The sequence below is a fragment of the Arachis stenosperma genome, chromosome 3 (assembly GCF_014773155.1).
Source record: "Arachis stenosperma cultivar V10309 chromosome 3, arast.V10309.gnm1.PFL2, whole genome shotgun sequence".
In the NCBI taxonomy this organism is placed as follows: Eukaryota; Viridiplantae; Streptophyta; class Magnoliopsida; order Fabales; family Fabaceae; genus Arachis; species Arachis stenosperma.
Genome location: NC_080379.1, coordinates 16,828,018 through 16,846,129, shown reverse-complemented (window position 1 = coordinate 16,846,129; position 18,112 = coordinate 16,828,018). Strand labels below are relative to the sequence as shown.

At 31.5% G+C, this 18,112-nt stretch overlaps 2 protein-coding genes across 9 annotated transcripts; both read left to right on the top strand.

Annotated features, from left to right (window-relative positions):
• Positions 1 to 7,517: 7,517 nt before the first annotated feature.
• Positions 7,518 to 11,256, top strand: LOC130969608 (50S ribosomal protein L1, chloroplastic). Its single transcript, XM_057895412.1, has 7 exons — positions 7,518 to 7,955; positions 8,703 to 8,882; positions 9,006 to 9,064; positions 9,884 to 10,007; positions 10,228 to 10,311; positions 10,606 to 10,731; positions 10,826 to 11,256. Exons 1-7 carry the CDS (start codon positions 7,590 to 7,592, stop codon positions 10,955 to 10,957), a joined length of 1,071 nt encoding a protein of 356 aa, XP_057751395.1. The 5' UTR covers positions 7,518 to 7,589; the 3' UTR covers positions 10,958 to 11,256.
• A 2,610-nt stretch (positions 11,257 to 13,866) lies between these two features.
• On the top strand, positions 13,867 to 17,759 carry LOC130969755 (uncharacterized GPI-anchored protein At1g61900). Of its 8 annotated transcripts, none has more exons than XR_009081914.1 (8): positions 13,867 to 14,323; positions 14,598 to 15,479; positions 15,666 to 15,911; positions 16,024 to 16,050; positions 16,307 to 16,447; positions 16,551 to 16,595; positions 17,100 to 17,225; positions 17,329 to 17,758. XR_009081914.1 is itself a non-coding variant. In XM_057895633.1 (7 exons), exons 1-7 carry the CDS (start codon positions 14,293 to 14,295, stop codon positions 17,117 to 17,119), a joined length of 1,392 nt encoding a protein of 463 aa, XP_057751616.1. In that variant the 5' UTR covers positions 13,867 to 14,292; the 3' UTR covers positions 17,120 to 17,759. The 8 variants fall into 8 exon arrangements, 5 of the variants coding, with proteins under 5 accessions (XP_057751616.1, XP_057751615.1, XP_057751613.1 ...); XR_009081913.1 differs by having other exon boundaries at positions 16,850 to 17,225; positions 17,334 to 17,757; XR_009081912.1 differs by having other exon boundaries at positions 16,850 to 17,225; positions 17,329 to 17,757.
• Positions 17,760 to 18,112: the final 353 nt, after the last annotated feature.

Here is an 18,112-nt window from a genome sequence, read left to right as displayed (position 1 = left end):
CTATAAAATTTATATATATTGAGAATGATAAAATTTTTTAGTAACTCTTTCTAACAACTAAGATTAATTTAATTTTAATACATTATCAGTGTAAATTTGTGTAATAAATGTATCTAATTATTGTTACTACTATTTTACTTTGATTGCGTGAATAATTATCTAAAAAAATAGATGTAATTGGTCGATTAGGTAAAACATTTTACACAATCAGTGCATCAAAATTAATTTCCTTAACGATATACGAAAATTTTACTTTTTATATATTCACATAAGTACATAATAATTAATTAATACAAAAAACCATACACCTGAAAATAAAAATAACCATTCGCATATCTATTAAGCTAAACATCCAATATAATTTAATTGTATCTATTTGAATCTAATACTAACAACCAAACATCCACTTAACAATAAAAATAATCATCTGTATACTTAATAAAATGAACATCCGACATAATTTAATTGTATTTATTTGAATCCAATCCAACCAACTAAAAATTTAATAATTATATTTCAAATTTCTGACATTCTTCAAATTCGTCATATTTCAAATCTCTCACATTATTCAAATTCGTCACATGGCATAGTCTCACATTTTGGATATGCTTTTAATACTGGGTCCTCACTATATGCTCCTGGAAGACCTCATATCAAGCAATTAACAGGTTAACAAATTTAGTGTTTCCGTAAACATTTTACTTGAACCCTGATAGGTCACTCGCACTTTTGATCCATCTCTTGGAGAAGAAGAAACATCAATTGTTGTCAATGACCCTGCAATAAAGAAAGTCATATAACTATAAGAAAGACAGGAAAAAAGATTTTACTAATAAGATAAAAACATTAGTTGCATCCATTATATTATAAAGTTGTGTTTACATGTGCATATTATGCATGTAATCATGAGTGCATGCTTTAAAGTGTTTCTTAACGGATGTACAATGTTATAGTTAAAAGCATCAAGTTTAAACTTAATTACTCTACTATAGAAAGCAAGATCAAAGTTATACTTAACTATTTATTATATATCATATGAAAAATATTTATTTTTCATACCATTATTGCTGAGTCAACATGTTAGATTGTCAGTATAAATCCTCTATTACTCACCAAAATGACACTAGATGAAATTATCATGGTTAACCATTAAAAAATTTTGGAATTCTATGACACAATTTTATCTTTTTTGTACATAATGTTCAATCACAAATGTCAGACTTACACCAAAATACCATGTGTTTAAAGGGAAGAAAGCATCAAAAACAGAAATGCAGGTGAGAGAGATGTCTTTGGGGCACAAAGTAAACTGAAAAGTTCATAATATAGCATATCATCTCTTATCCAATTACCCTTGTACCTACCATATCTCTTAAGCTCTTTACAAATTTTAAGAAAGAATAGTTCAATAGCATATGAATATCATTCAGTTGCGAGTAGCATAGTAAAAAATTACAATAAATTCTTCAAGAAACACCAAATCCATTAATAGAAACAAGAGATATTACAACAATAATGTGCAACTGTACATCTAACATAAATTAGGGTCTCAAGTATATTGAAATAAAATATTAGAGCCTAATTTGTGATCATAATAAACATAAAATAGAAAACTTTGTTCAATGCTGGTATCATGTGGTTAATAAGCAAGACAATTCTATGAGAAATAATTAAATCTTTCAAGTCATTACCCCAAATTAAGATATAGCAGCCAATAATCACAATTTGATTACTCAATGGTGATAGAACAAAAGAATTCTATTAAAAGACAGAAAGACAAACTTGATAAAGAGGGAGACAAAAAGTTAAAAAACTTGAAATTCACTAGGAAGGAGGGTTACATCCTTGTGAAAGGCCTTAGAGTCTTTGTAGTGAGAAGTATCAGTAGCAAGAGATGAGTCAACCAAGAAAACACAGTGAACATTGACGGAGGACGAAGATAAGCGTTGCGATCAGACAGAAGAAATGGTAGTGTTGGATTCATTGACGGCAGACCACATGTGGCATAAAGAAGACGCGGCGTTCAGAGACGAGTATGATGCCACACAAGATCACGCGGCGTGCGGATGTCCGGCAGCGAGACTGTGGTGGTCTCCTACGTCAACGGCGGTGGCTGTCGCGGTCTGCAATGAGGACGTGAATGGTGTGGTGACGGCGCGAAGAAACGGAACATAGGATTGTTAGGAATAGGATAAGGCAGCACGGCGTTAGAGATTTGGGAGAGAGGGTTTAGGGTTAAGTAAACAGCCAAACAGTTTTCTTTTGGGTTTTTGTATTTTTAAAAAATTTAAATTTTAAAATTAATTAACTTAACTTGATATTAATTTCAATTTGACCCCTATTATACACATTGTATATTAAAGTCATTGGCTCCTCATACTTTTTCATTATTAATATTTGTTGTTGTTACTTGTTATTACATTGATGTTAAGATTATATGTTCTTAATTATGAAAAGCATGGTCAGGAGCTAATTTGAGCTTGATGAACTTCAATTCTAATTAGTCGAGTCCAAAATTTAAGCTCACTTAGAGGTTGAGTGTGATCTAAGGTTATAACTAACTAAGCGTAATGAATTTTAGTAATAAGCTCAACTCAGTGCTATGTGTTCAATAATTCAATCTGGTGATGCTGATGTATGTGTATATAAAAAAGCCATTATTGGGATGGATTATCTCTTAAACGTCTGAACGTAATCAAGCCATTATTGTGACTTGAGAGAGATGCTAGATTACTCCTAAACAAAATTAATATAGTATATGTATTGATTGGGAGAACCATACTTGTTATTAATCCATCCATGATCCATAAAAAAACACGTAAAGCCTTTTAGTGGGGTGAAAAGAAAAGTTTGACTAGAGAGTCAATATTTTTTTTTGGTCAATATCATTTAATTTTTAAAATTATTTTTTATTTTAAATTCTATATCCTTAATTTTGAATTATAATCCCTAAATTTTCTAAAAACGTGAGAGTTAAAATAAAATTTTATATAATTAACTCAATTAAATTGATCTTTTTATAAATTAAATGATAATAATAACTAACAAAATCACCAATTTAATTTACTATTGTATTTTTTAATTAAGACTAGTTGGGATATTTAACTTTTTCAAAGACCATGCACGTATAATCTTAAGATTTTGATCATTAACCTCACAATTACGTCTTTGCACAAATAATCTAACTTAGTCTTGCTATATACGAAGAATTATTATAAAGCAAGCCATAATAAAAAGCAGCGGCATATGTAAATTTTCCTTTTTAATTTTGGATCGGAGTTTGAAAGTATGATAAGACTTTTAATATAAAAATATTATTTATACACTAAAATTAATTATTAAAATTAGTTATTAATATATTTATATAAATATATTTAATATATATTTTATATTATTAGTGATTAATTTTAGTGATTAGATTTAGTATACATCTAGTATAATTATAAAACTTTTTCTCAAGAACAAAACTTCTCTAAATGCAAATAACAACCCAAAGTTCTCTTCAGCTGTGATTTTCACGGGGAAATAAAAAATGAGAATTTTTAATTTATTACGTTCTTTAATAGCCTTGATGATTTCTTACAACTATCTTATAATTATTAACACATATACAGGTTTGTTGATATATCCATTATATGTCGAAGGAAAAGGGCAACTTCATTCGATCAATCAAAGAGACTTAATCAGTGGCTGATAAATTTGCATTTGAAAGGTGTTGCTTCAAATATTGCATATTTGAATGGTGTAGATAAAATTGAATGAACTAAGATCAGAGTCCATGTGACAAAGCAAAACAAAAACGACATCACTACCACTAATGTGTGGACAATATTCATCACTCATCAACTAAGCTTCTTTGACAAAAGCCAAACTTCAAATATATATGTCCTATTCGTTTTCTATCCTTTTTTTTAAATATTTATTTAACGAAATAATAATTAAAATTTAGGGAACTGTGACTAAAATAAAGTAATGGACACCAACTACAAATGTAATTAATAGTTGTAATTAAGTTAAATGTACAAAATTAAAACTAATTTAAATATACAAATATTATTTTTCCAATAATACAACTATGATAATAGGTTAAAAAAAGTTAAAGGTTTGAAAACCGAACTAGTTATTCAACTGATACAATTATACATTCAAATGTTCAATTAGATTTGAATTAGATATAATAAGATAATATATTTATATATAAAATATATAATTTTTAAAAATTTGATTTTTTTTGAATAATTAGTTAACCGTAAAAAAACTGTACTAGTTTGAATGAAAATATAAACTAAAAATACAAAGAATTAGTTTGAATTAACTTATATGATAGTCGGTTCCCAAGTTTTTTCAAATACATAAAAGCATGCATAATAATATTGAATATACTCTCAAATCTCAAAGACAGAAGATCCATTATTATACACTTATATGAGAGTGAACATATTGATAGTTATTCATATGAAAATAATATTTTTATGTAAATATAATATTTAAAATATCAATACATATTATATTATATAATAAATAATTTAATTAAATATATTAAATTATTTAATAATTTTTAATTATTATATTCACATAAATATATTAATTTTTATATGAGTAATCGCCAAATATCTTAAGTATCTTTGGAGAGAACACAATAAAGTTTGAACAAGCCAACAAGATTGTCATGAAATCATTTAATTAATAAATAGATCAAAAACCTTGTTCGTGAAAAAGTTTCGAATTCATGAAAATGGTTTTGTGTGGATGGTTATAGTAGCGTACTAAGTTGAAAAACTTCAACATTAAAAAAATCATGACCACTATATATTTAAGGATAATTAGAGAGCAACAATATGCTAAATTTTTTATGGCTCCAATACACCAACTTGCAAAGCAATGGTTGGATCTATATTCTATACCTCATAATTATACTTAAGACAAAAGTAATAGCGGAAATAATAAATCATCTATATTTTGTTAAATTTGTGGCGATTCATATGATTTTATCAGACTATTTAAACTTTTGAGATATATAATTAATAATTTTATGATATAATATTATATTTTTTTATAATAAAAGAATATAAAATTTGAATTGATATTTATTATTTTATTCTTCTAAATAAATTGGATAAATTTTTAATATTGTACTTGTGTGAGTAACCTGTAAAGATAGGATAGTATTATACGTGTAAAGATATTTTTTAATAATTAAGCATAACGTTAATTCAAAGTCAAAACCTCTAAATGAGGACTAAAAATTTATACCATTTCAATTATAATTTATTAGCATGATTAACAACTTTAAATACATTATATCTCGTAACAGAATAAAATATATTTTATAAAATTATTACATTAATAATTTATAGAACCGTTAGAATTGAGATACATTTAACAGGTCAAGATTAATGAAATAAAATTTTATATTCAGAAGAAATTGGTAGGATAAAATATGTTAAATATAAATAAGTGCAAATCAAATCAAAGAAATTAAATTCATATACATAAAAATAGAAATAATGAAATCTAAAAATAAAAATTATTACTTAAATGATCCCATTCAAAAGACTATCATTCTCAAAAATTCAAAATTGAAACTAACTGAATATTTTCAATTATTTCATTGAGTATCTGTTTTGTTTTGTTTTGTTCTTTTTTCCACATATCCATGGATAATGATGGATTCACTGGTTTTAAGTGTATGTTTGGTTCTTAAATAAAAATGTTTTTTTTTTTGGTATTAATAAAATTGTTTTTTTAATTATTATTTTTGTAGTTCATAGTAATCGTATTTAGCTTAGCAGCTGCCAAAGAAGAAAATGATGGCTCCCACAGTATTGGGCCGGCTTCAATGGTTGTCAGTGGCTGCTTCTCCCTTTCATAACTTCACTCCACCCATCAAAATGTATAAAATTAATCTGAGAAAATGAGTTCTTAACCTATTGCGTTGCCAACGAGTCTTAGTTCACACTGTTCTTTTTTTATTTCAAAGGTCTTGAGTTCGAGTCCTGTCTGTGAGTATGTGTTGTGTACCTAAAATTGGGAGTTGTCTAATTCATTGGAGTACTTAAGATTGTAAATTATCCAATTCACCAACCAAATAAAAAAATCTATTGGGTTAAAAAATATCGTAATATATATATATATATATATATATATATATATATATATATATATATATATATACTCGGAGCGTTGCAACGGAGGAGCCAAATTTTCATATCTCACAATTGACTCGTGCAATTTTTCTGAAATTTTGAGGAAACCTTGGTAATATTATTTAAAGGCTGCACAAAAAAATCCAGGTCAAAAATCACACTTTTGCTCCGTTTTTCATTTTTTTTGAATTTCCTGTTTTTCGGATGGAAAAAAAATCGACAAAAAAAATCCACACGGTGTAAATTCACCAAATTTGGTATATATATATATATATATATATATAAAAATGTCCTCATAGCTCATAATAAATAAATTTGACCGAAACTAAGTTGAATTGATATTGTCATTAGTTTATTAATTTGTTTAAGTAAATGTTAGAATTTAAATTTTATTTTGTATAAACAATAATTGATTGATCAATAACCAATTCTTAAATAGAACTCAATATTATAACAAATTAATTTTTGGCTTATCAAATTAGAAGATACAATTGAAAACCAAAAAATAAAAAAATCTGACCAAATAAATAAATAAATAAATAAATAAATAAGGTGAAATAATAATTGACAAAACTCTCTCAAATAAAAAAGTTTTGTAGATATATAAATTAAATAAAATTTATCGAATGACCAATCTACCTATCTATTTAAACAAGTGTTTGAAAATTCAAATTATATATTTTATATATGTAATGAATTATTAGTTTGTTGAAATATATATTTTATATTTTAAGAATTTCAGATATTATTTTATTTATTTTGGATAATCTACACGAGTCACAAACTACTACTGTAAATGCAAATGAGTCTTTAAATAAAGAGAGGTAAAAGTAAAGCTTTTAGATTTAAAGAAGAATGGAGTTGGAACAAACATTTTAGATTTCTTTGTGGTCACTACCTCTAAAATTTTTAGTCATTTTTGGGTTTGGCCAATAGGAGTTAGTTAAATAAATTACTACATATATAAACTAATTTAACTTGGTCGAATAATTAATTTATTCATTTGTTTAAACAAGTGTTAAAATTTAAATTTTATTTTATAAATATAATAACTTATTAACTTATAGTAAATAACTCAAATTCTCAACAGATTAATTCTTAATTTATCGAATTAAAAAATATTGTAAATAACTAAAAATTAGTACATACATAATTTAAACACTTAATATTTACCTAAGTGACAAGTGAATTGATTAGAATCCAAGTTAGTTTGAAATTTATAATTTTTGTGTGAATCATACTAGCTTAAAATTAGACCTTTATTTTTGCATTTTCTGAGAAAAAATTACTAGCACCCAAAAAAAAAAATAATAACACGCGGCAGTCAGTAGAGGATAGGGCACATCTTATCTGAGGTGCCTCCCTCATATAATTTCATTTCATTGGATAACACACAAAGCTATCATCTCTATTTTCTCTCTGCAATTTCATCAAACACCATCCATGGCTTCAACCTGCGCCCCTCCTTCCTCCCTCATGCTCGCCCACCCTCAAGACCTTTCTCCTTCTCTCCGCTTCTTCCTTCCTAGGCCTTCTTCTAGAACCTTCTCCTCCTCTTCTTCTTCTTCCCCTTCCTTCTCCCCTCTTCTTTCCAAGCCTCCTACAAGGTGGCTCCATGTTACCTTCCACAGGGAGCCTTTCTCCGCTGTTCTCGCCGCTTTGGCTGCCGAGGTCGAGGTAGCGGAGACCGTCGACGACACCGACGAGGTCGACGGAGCTCAAGCCTCTGATGGCTCTGCCACCGCCACACCGGTCACCACTATCAAGCCTAAGAAGGGAAAGGCTGCATTGCCTCTCAAGAGGGACAGGGTAATGTGCTCCGCCTTTTTATTTTTTATTTTTTTCCCATTCGTCTCATTTTTCATCGATTCGGTTAGGCTTTCAATTTCGTGTTATAGAGAGAAAATGTGTGCCTTATAGTTTCATTCTTGCTTGTGGGATGCAAGTTATAGATTATGGATGATTCTTAGCTGCTTCTGTGTAGAATTTGTCAATATTTTTGGGAAATTTATTTGCTTTTCAGTTGAAATTGCCCGTCAATTAGAGAAGTGTTTCCTTTTTTTCTTTTGTCCATTTTGAGCTTATAGTTCTCTTTCTCTTAAGCATATGCAATCAGGAAGAAGGTGTATCCAAGTTTCTTGTGCTTCTCATATTTTAATACATTGTAGGGAAATGATTTATCAACAAAAAGAAAAAAAACCTTGGCATTTCATGAAGTTGAGATCACCAGGAGAGACCAAGGGGATGAATAAATTCAATAGTTTAGGGTTTTGGAACATAAATATTCATTTACACAGAAAACATGATTATATGGCTCAATATTCTGTCATAATAGAATAATTTTATCTGAATTTTCAATGATAGGTTGTTTGAGTACATGGTCAGAGGTGTTTTGGAGTGTAGGAAATTGTATTCAATCTTTTTGGTTCGTTGATCGGTCGTTATGTTCAAGCAATAGTTTACTTTTTCCATGCTCGGTTCATTGAATTTTTTGTATTTGATATTGTGTTTCCTTCCTTTTATTATAAGGTTAATGTTATTATGATTTATCACCAGACGAGGTCTAAGAGGTTCTTGGAAATTCAACAATTGAGAGAGCGTAAGAAAGACTACGACTTGAAGACAGCAATATCTTTGGTCAAAGCAACGGCTAAAACCAAGTTTGTAGAAACAGTAGAAGCCCATTTCCGCCTCAACATTGACCCCAAATATAATGATCAGCAGTTAAGAGCAACGGTGAGTCTCCTACTATCTCCTATTTTAGTTTATTACATACCTGTACATTGAAAACCTGAGTCATATGAGCCCTAAGTTTTACAATAATAAATTCTAAGTCCTTCATCCACTTCTTCTTAATAGGTAAATCTGCCAAAGGGAACTGGGAAGCCGGTTAAAGTGGCTGTTCTAACTCAAGGTGCTTGTTTTTTTCAATTCTAACTCTCACTTTTAGACTTCTAGTTGATTAAAAAGATTTCAGATCATGCAGAATACATTTTCTTATTAGAACTATGTGGATGAAAGGAAATTTATCCATTATTATTTTTCTATCTGGATGCCTCCCTGGATGAGCATAAAGTGAACCCTTTTATTGCACTAGTTGATTGATGTCTTGCCATCAAGATATTGACATACAGGAATTTCTATGCCACTGCACTCATAGGGAGGTCGTATAATTCTAAATCTGTACAGTAAGTGACTAATAATTGGTAATGCTTACGAAATTTAGCTCAAAAAACTCGTGTCACCTGTTTCCCCCAATGGCAAAATCCCATCTCTTGTTCTTTTCCACCTGTGTGCTTACTCTTAGTATCTGATTAATTATGGAACTACGTTGTGCCGGAATGTAGTATGTGATTTGGTTGTGTCTTGTACTATTGTTATCCATTTGTGCAAATAGCTGTAAGTCTGAGGACAAAGGATTATCACTTTAAGAAAAGATATTGATAGTGATATTGAATTTGAACCTTAACCTTTGAGTATTATTTACAGTTTATTTCTCATCTTCTAGTAAGAATGAGGTGGTCAAACCATTGTGGGCAACATCTTTGATGGTGTCTGAAATCCATTGTTAGAATGAATGTTTTTATGTCCTGTCTCTGTTGCTTTGCTCATATCTGCTTCCAATGGAATTTTCAGTCCCTGCATTTGTTCCTTATGAATTGTTAATGGACATGCACATGCTGTTTGTTTCTTTTCAAATAGTTCCCTAATGGCAATCAAATTTGTATTGATAGGTGAAAATTTGATGAAGCAAAAAATGCTGGAGCTGATTTGGTGGGTGGAGAGGATCTGATAGAACAGATAAAAGGAGGGTTCATGGAATTTGACAAGTTGATTGCTTCTCCAGATATGATGCCTAAGGTGTTGATCTGATGATCTATGTTCTGATTAGTTGGCTTTCTCTAATCCAAACTTTATGTTATTCAAGTGATTAGGTTTAAATCCACCTTTTTCATTCTGATTAGTCCAGATATTACTATGTTCATGTTTATCCTTTGCAGTTCAGTAATTTAATAGGGACAGTTTCTGCGTTGCTACTTATGATAGAATCTCCCTTAATTATCATTGCGGATTCTGTCAGGTGGCTAGCCTAGGGAAGATTCTGGGTCCAAGAGGACTGATGCCAAATCCAAAAGCTGGCACTGTAACAGCTAATATACCTCAGGTGTGCTATCCACTTTTATTGTTTATTCCTTCGAAACATTCCTTCATTTGCAATGGGGAAAAATGTTATACACATTCTTTTAGTGCAAAATGTATATACATATACTAGTATTGTATTTCTAAGATTTTTCTCCTTTCTGTTTTCCTTATCTATCCTAAAAATTGTGTGGGAATAGTGCATGAAAAATTGAATACATTTCTGCCTACAACATCTGACAAGGCTGTAAGTCTTTTTTTCTTCCGCAAAACTTCTGCTATTGGTTAACCAGAGAGCCTTCAAAATTCATTTTTTCAGGCCATAGCAGAATTCAAGCAGGGGAAAGTTGAATACAGAGCAGATAAAACTGGAATTGTGCACTTACCCTTTGGAAAAGCCGACTTTTCGGAGGAGGATCTACTTGTAAACTTGCTTGCTGCAGTAGTATGTTCTTCCGTCATTCCCAAGCTTCTTTTCATAATAACATTTCGCGCAAGTGATAAGTACCCCGCTTAACTCATTCTCATTCATTTCACAGAAATCAGTTGACACAAACAAACCATCGGGCGCTAAAGGTGTGTACTGGAAGAGTGCCCACATATGTTCAGCAATGGGACCTTCAATCAGGTTAAACATCAGGGAGATGCTTGATTACAGACCAGATGCATGAAGAAATAGTGAGCAACCTGTGTAAATGCTTGTTTTGATTTGGTCAGCTTTTCTGGGTGCCCTTGTCAGATCTTTGCCAACTGGTTTAGCCAAAAAATGATGTTACCGAAGTTGCATACAAGGGGATATACTTTGGTGGTTATAGCTTTTAAAAAAAATACGTTGCACCAAAAGTATATGAAACACTACATAGTCTTTGACCACCTCTTGAGGATTTTTACCTTGTATTACTTTGTAGCTAACACCCAATATTTTAATTATATTTTTCTTTTCCTGGCAATAAATTTTCAATTTTTACAATTGGTGATATGGTTTCAGGCTATATAAGCTTTATATTCTAATATCAGTCACAAATATTTCTGAATGTTTTTTAAAAACCAGTTAAATCCAAGTACATAATCACTGACACTCCAAATATTCATCATTCATGCATCAAGACATGCTTTTGTTGTTTGGCTTGGAGTATCCTATTCTATTTGATCAATGTTTGCTTCATAAGTTTATTAATTATTATTCTTGATAATGTTTCTAGGCGAGTTTTTTAGGGTTTTTTTCCCCAAATATAAAAGTAACCAAAAAAGATGGCAAAAGGGTGTCCCATGTTTTTGTGTGAAATTTTCCAAACAATGTAAAATGTAAGGTGATTCTGACTATTGATCAAGTTGATCAAGAAGGTTAGATTCTCAGATTAAATACAGGTCTATATCAGCATCTTATTATAGGTAAAACTCAATACATGTTATTGTTTTATGAAATTTTAACGTGAGAGGATCTATTCCAATCTTGTGCTAATGTTAGATTACCTAAACTTGGAACAAAAATATCTCATGAATGACCTCTAATGAGCACAAACAAAAAAGCCTCATAAATGAATATTCAGAGGGCATGGCTCCAGCATCCAAGGATGAAAGGTTTGTTAGATTGATTGTTTATAGGAGTCGTAAAGAAGTTGGTTGTATACGTGGTTGATTCAGGGCATTAGATGCTAGTTTTTGTGGCGTGCATTTGCAGGAAAAAGATTTCAATGATGGAGGAAGTGGAGCCCTCAATTGTGGGGACCAAAAGAACCCTTGTTAGTTTGGTGTAGTGTTGGCACTTGTCACAACATGTGTACACAAGAATTTGCGCATGTTAATGTTTCATTTTGGACACAATAATTGCGCATACTTTGATCCGTGTAGAGTGTACCTTGTTTTAGAGGGATCCGAGACACCAACCTCCAAACCAGTTCCCTCACCTCAACTAACACTTCCAAAAATCAACACACTTTAGGCAATTTAGTCTATTGATTAGTTAGGAAAAGCAAATACTAAAATTGTGGGATTTTTTATTTTTAATATTGGAGTAGTAGTGGTGTTTTTCTTAAATGTGGATTGTTGGGGTGTTATACTTAAATGTGGGATCGTTTAACTAGAGAAGTAGAAATCGGTGCCAGGGATTTATAAGAGGTACACAAATCGGTGCCAGGGATTTGTGTAGGTACACAAATCGGTCCCAAGGATTTGTGTTAAAAAAAATTAAAAATTTTTAAGTACAGAAATCGATACCAGGGATTTGTGTACTTCCACAATTTTAAAAAACACAAAAAATTACCATGTTAAAGTATATCACCACTTTTACTTCCATAACAAAAAAAATTAGCCAAATTGTGGAGACTTCTTTTTTGTAATATGTTAAAGTAAAAAACTATGGTAACTTGTGTTGCACAATATTGACGAGGTTGTATTCCTTGAAAGGCACAATACAACCTCACTTGTTGGCTATTAGAGCTTTGTGCCTTAATAGTAATTGATGGTAGTTAATGGTAACTAAGCGTTTTCTTTATTGATTCTGCCTTGTATACTGTAAGAAAATATTATTTTCTTTTATTATAATTTGCTTATAGTTAGTTGATTTATGTCTTTTTTTTTTTTTATTGTAGAGAATACAGGTGCTACAGCGGTGACTTATGTTATGAATATATGTATCTAGTGCTAGACAATATACACAATCAAAGTCAATTAAATTCTCATTCCCACTCTCGGTTAATTTCAGATTTTAGTATTTTACTATGATCATTCATGATCAAAATTTTTTAGGACTATATGAAAGGCTTGTATGATAATAGATTTTATCGCATATAAACTTCATATTATCTGATCATGCAATGCATTTTCGTTTTTAAGTAGAATTAACACACAACAAATGTATATATTTTTGTACAAAATGTTTAATTGACCTTTATCACTCAAAGTCAACATTTAATTTATCATGTTTAGATTTATTAGACTCACCGAAACAATAGATTAATAAAAAACTAATTAAGCCGAAACTTTTTAAATGAAAAAATATATAAAAAAATATTATTATGATGAATCAGATTAAGAAAAAAGTGATTACTCACATAAAGATACTTTCATATAATACTTGATTTGTAAACAAGTGTTATGTCAAGAAGTTTAGTCCAGTATATTAAATATATTAAATTATTTAACTATTTTTAATTACAAATTTAAAATTTCACATAAAAATACTTTTAGGTGATTAGTTAGCTTCTAAGAAAAAAAGAGCGATTATTTTTTTTAGTTGTCTATACTCTATAGTACTTTTTAATCTGATAGGACAACGATGAATTAGAGTTTTATTAGCTAATGGATTATTAGAGATTCAAATTTCGAACACTTGTTTAGATGGATGAGTGAGCTGATTCGACTAACTTAAATTGGTTAAAGAAAATTTATTTGTTTTGTCGGGTAAATGGGCCGGAATGCAAGGACTGGGCCCATTTCAACGTAGATAATGCACACTCCGGCACTGACTGGTGAAGACTAATGTTTGTTTGTTGTGTAATACTGTAATGTCTAGTACTGGCCAAAACGCTGCGTTTCGACTTTATAGAAATTGGTAATGCGGTTGACAGCTGTATGTAAGAGAGTGAGCATATGATATCACTCTTTCTCTCTCTGTCGCTCGTCGTCGTCTTCTCCTTCCTCTTCCTCCTTCCTCCACCGTCTTCCTTCCTCAGTTAGGGTTTCGATTTTCCCCTCTTTTCCCCCCTTCTTCTGCTGCTAACTTTAGTCCATGCATTTCAATCTCAAGATTCTTTCTCTCTCCGATCCCTATCTGAGTTAACCCGGCGAGTCCTCAGAATATCCGTTCCACGCTTCTCCGAGCTGGTTTCCTTTTGTGGAAGCTCACGCAAACTAAACTACTATCTCAGTTCTTAGTTCCAGATCTCAAGCCAGAAGGTACTGAGGTTTTACCAAGTTTTCTACAATGTGCCGTTATTTGACTTATCACCAGCGGCCATTTTGTTCTGCTGTGTGAAAATCAATGGTACTTGAAGGCTAGGGAATTATGGTTAGCTTTCAGGATGCTAATTATAGGGGTAAGCACTAGTGTAATTTTTGGAGGCTTCTTTTGTCATTCTATTCTTACTTTTATGTTATTTGTTATTTGTTGCTGATTTGCAATCTTTTGTATATGAACCCTTAATCAATTACTGCAGCGGTGTTATTACTGTTTTCAAGCCTCATTAATATGATTTTTCTTTTTTGGTTTGTGTTATGGTTTTTGTTGACCTCTTAATATAGTAGAAGGGTTGATTGTTGTGTAGGGCTGAGAACACCGTTCTGTAGTTCTAAGTGCTTATATTCTTGCAGGTTCTTGGTGCTGTCAGTTAATTCTATTTTTCATCTGGCTTCCTACTTTCCAAGATGTGACAGCACGAGAAACACATGCTGGCCCTAGACAAATTTCTACCCTGGTAGAGTTAGCTAAGGAACCTATTTCTGGAGAATCTGGGCTCTTTGAGCCCATAGAAATTTCTCCTGCTGTATTGCCAAAATACCCATATCCCACTGAGCCTTTGTCACCAATGTACACTAGTTTCCCTAGTTCCCCAAACAGATATCTACCAGTTTTAACCGGAAAATGCCCTGTAAACTTTTCAGTTTCGGATATATCAAATATCATAGATAAAACAGCATCTGATTGCACCGGAGCACTGGCAGCGCTCGTAGGGAATGTAATATGTTGTCCACAATTTAGTAGCTTAATCCACATCTTCCAGGGTTTCTTCAACATCAAATCTGATAAGTTGGTTTTGCCAACTGCAGCTTCTGATCATTGTTTTACTGATATCATCAATATTCTATCCAGTAAAGGGTCAAATGGCACAATGCTTCCCACACTTTGCTCCATAAAACCATCGAATCTTACAGGTGGGTCATGCCCTGTGAAGGATGTTTCTACTTTTGAAAAAACGGTTAACACAAGTAAATTACTTGAGGCCTGCAGCACAGTTGATCCGCTAAAAGAGTGTTGTAGACCTGTTTGCCAGCCTGCAATAATGGATGCTGCACTTCAGATTTCTGGAAGGCAGATGATGCTTAATGACAATGGGAATGTGGCTGGTGAAATGAATCACACTGATTATCTTAATGACTGCAAAGGCGTTGTTTATTCATACCTTTCCAAAAAATTATCATTGGAAGCTGCTAATACTACATTCCGAATACTGTCTGCCTGCAAAGTTAACAAAGGTACATTTTTAAATTTTTTTAACTTTAATGTAGTATATCTTTTGAGTTTGATAATTTGGTTATGCATCTGCTGTTGAATGTATCATTGTGCTGCTAGAAATTGTTATCTATTTTCCACAAATCAAATGATAATTTGTGTTCTGCTTTAGTTTAATTCTCCTAATGAGGTGCATAATGTGTGTGCAGCATGCCCTTTGAATTTTAAGGAACCCTCGGAAGTAATGAATGCATGTCGGAATGTTGCTGCCCCTAGCCCTTCGTGCTGTAGTTCATTAAACACATACATCGCCGGAATACAGCAACAAATGTTAATTACAAATAAGCAAGCTATAATATGTGCAACACTTTTTGGATCTATGTTACGTAGAGGCGGCATAATGACAAATGTTTATCAGCTCTGTGACGTTGACTTAAAAGATTTCAGCTTACAAAGTATTATCCTACTCTATTTTGTCAATTGATGTTCTTATTTTTTGTCCACGGTGATTCTCTTAATTTGTCTGGCCTAACTTTTCTCTCTGTTGTGGCTATGCATGGTGTTGAGAAGCAGCAGCCTTTGGACTTCAACAAGGTGTGTTGGCTGCTATTATTTTTAATTCAATAATATGTTTGCACACTGGTTCAACTGAAACGTGGAGTTGGGCAGTTGAGCGCAAAGTCATGCTATTATCCCCCAGTTTTTTAAGAAGGGTGATCAATTATAATACAATCCTGGGTTATACTGTTTTAGGGGGGAGAAAACCATTTAAATCAAAGTGAACCATTTTCTATTCCTGGTAAAGCAAAAGATTGAACTGTTAAGATTAATAATGTAGGTTTATGTGCAGGATGTCTGCTTGGAAGCTTGCCTCAAGATGTGATATTTGACAATTCATCAGGATTTAGCTTTACATGTGATTTGAGTGACAATGTTGCTGCACCTTGGCCTTCATCATCTTCCATTACATCTGTGTCTCTCTGTGCACCTGGTATTTTTCTTAACGATTTTCACTTTACTTTTGCCATTGGATATTGATATTCCAAAATTATTTTTTGCATTTGTTTAACTCATGTCTACTTGGAGTTTTGCAGAGATGTCCTTACCTGCATTACCAACTTCGGCACTGAAAAATATTGGTTAGTATCATCACTCATTGCAGTTCAGGTTCCATTTTGAATTTTTCAATGAATAAATTATGTATGCTGTCAACAAATTTAATAGTTAATACAATAGTTTCTTTAAACATTTGTGTTCCTTAGCATTCTGATTTGTGCATGCTCAATTTTAACAATTAGGTTGCATGGATTATGTTTTTGTCAAATTATCTATTGGTGTTTGTCAATTGGTCCCGAGTAAAAGTTTGACTTTCTGAGAGTTGCGCATCTTGCAGGTTGTAATTCTGGTGGAGTGGGATTTCTTGTGCCTATTTTTTCATTTTTCATCTTCAGTACACTGTTGTACTGAATAGATTTTAGGGTTTAGATGAGTGTCAGGAAGGGCGTTTCCATGTGTCTTGGTGTTGATTTTGCATGTATATTTTTGGATAGTCTCATTGTATAGCATCTCTTTTTCTCCACGTGTCATCTTCTGGTTGTATGTGCTGAGCAGCTCCTTAGTGAAATAGTGCTCATTTTATTTAGGATCCATAATTGTGCTGTGAAGGGTTCGATTTTTTTTCTGCTGAAAAATGCTGACAAGCGGATGCCAGATTAGCCACTAACTGAAACTTAATAACACTTCAGATGAAGCTCTTAATTCGACGACTGGTAAGCCTTATTTGAGAATTAGAAGGATGTGACTTGAAAAAAAATATAACATAATGGAAGACATAATTTGGTGCGCTTATGAGAAACTCATCTAAATTATCAGGGCAGATTGTAAAGATGAGGTGACATCGGAATACGTGCAGAGTAATCGAGTTTAAATGGTGAGTTTCGTCACTCCACCCTGTTCTGTTTTCAGGAAAGACAGTTAAAAGTTGTGAACTTGAGAAACTAACACGTGATTCAAATTTAAAAGAGTACACAGTGGTATAATTAAATGCATTGGGATATTCGGAGGATGGATTATTGTTGGTTGTTATAAAATCTCAACCGAGGAAGCTGTAGAAAGAAACCAAACTACTATATTAATGAGTTCTGCCAGAGTTCTATTTGAAAAATGTTATATACACAAAAAGAATCAGCCACTGGATATATCTCTGTTTCTGTACTAAGTTGGTATTCAAGTATTTCGTGCTGTAGCGAGATTAAGAAAACTGAGCTTCAATACATTATAATTCCTCTTAACAGTTAAATATTTATATCGTTAAATGTTACATTATTGTGTTTAACTGACTGTTATGTTCCCAAAATAATTTTATTTGTTCCCCACAAAATAAATTAAATAAATACTAAGGAAAAGTATATATATCCGATTTAATTATTCTGTTGGTCCTTATAGTTTCATTAAATTTGTAATTAGGTTTTTATACTTTTTTTTTCTTTTTTAACTGGGTTTCTATACTGTTTTTAATTTTGTAATTAAATTTTTTTTATGTCAAAAATGTTAAAATTAACAGAATATTTTTCTCAAAAAATATGTGATCAAAGATTTAATTAGGTTCTTAATTATAGGTATTTTCAATTTGTGGCGAAATATTCGGTAAAATAAT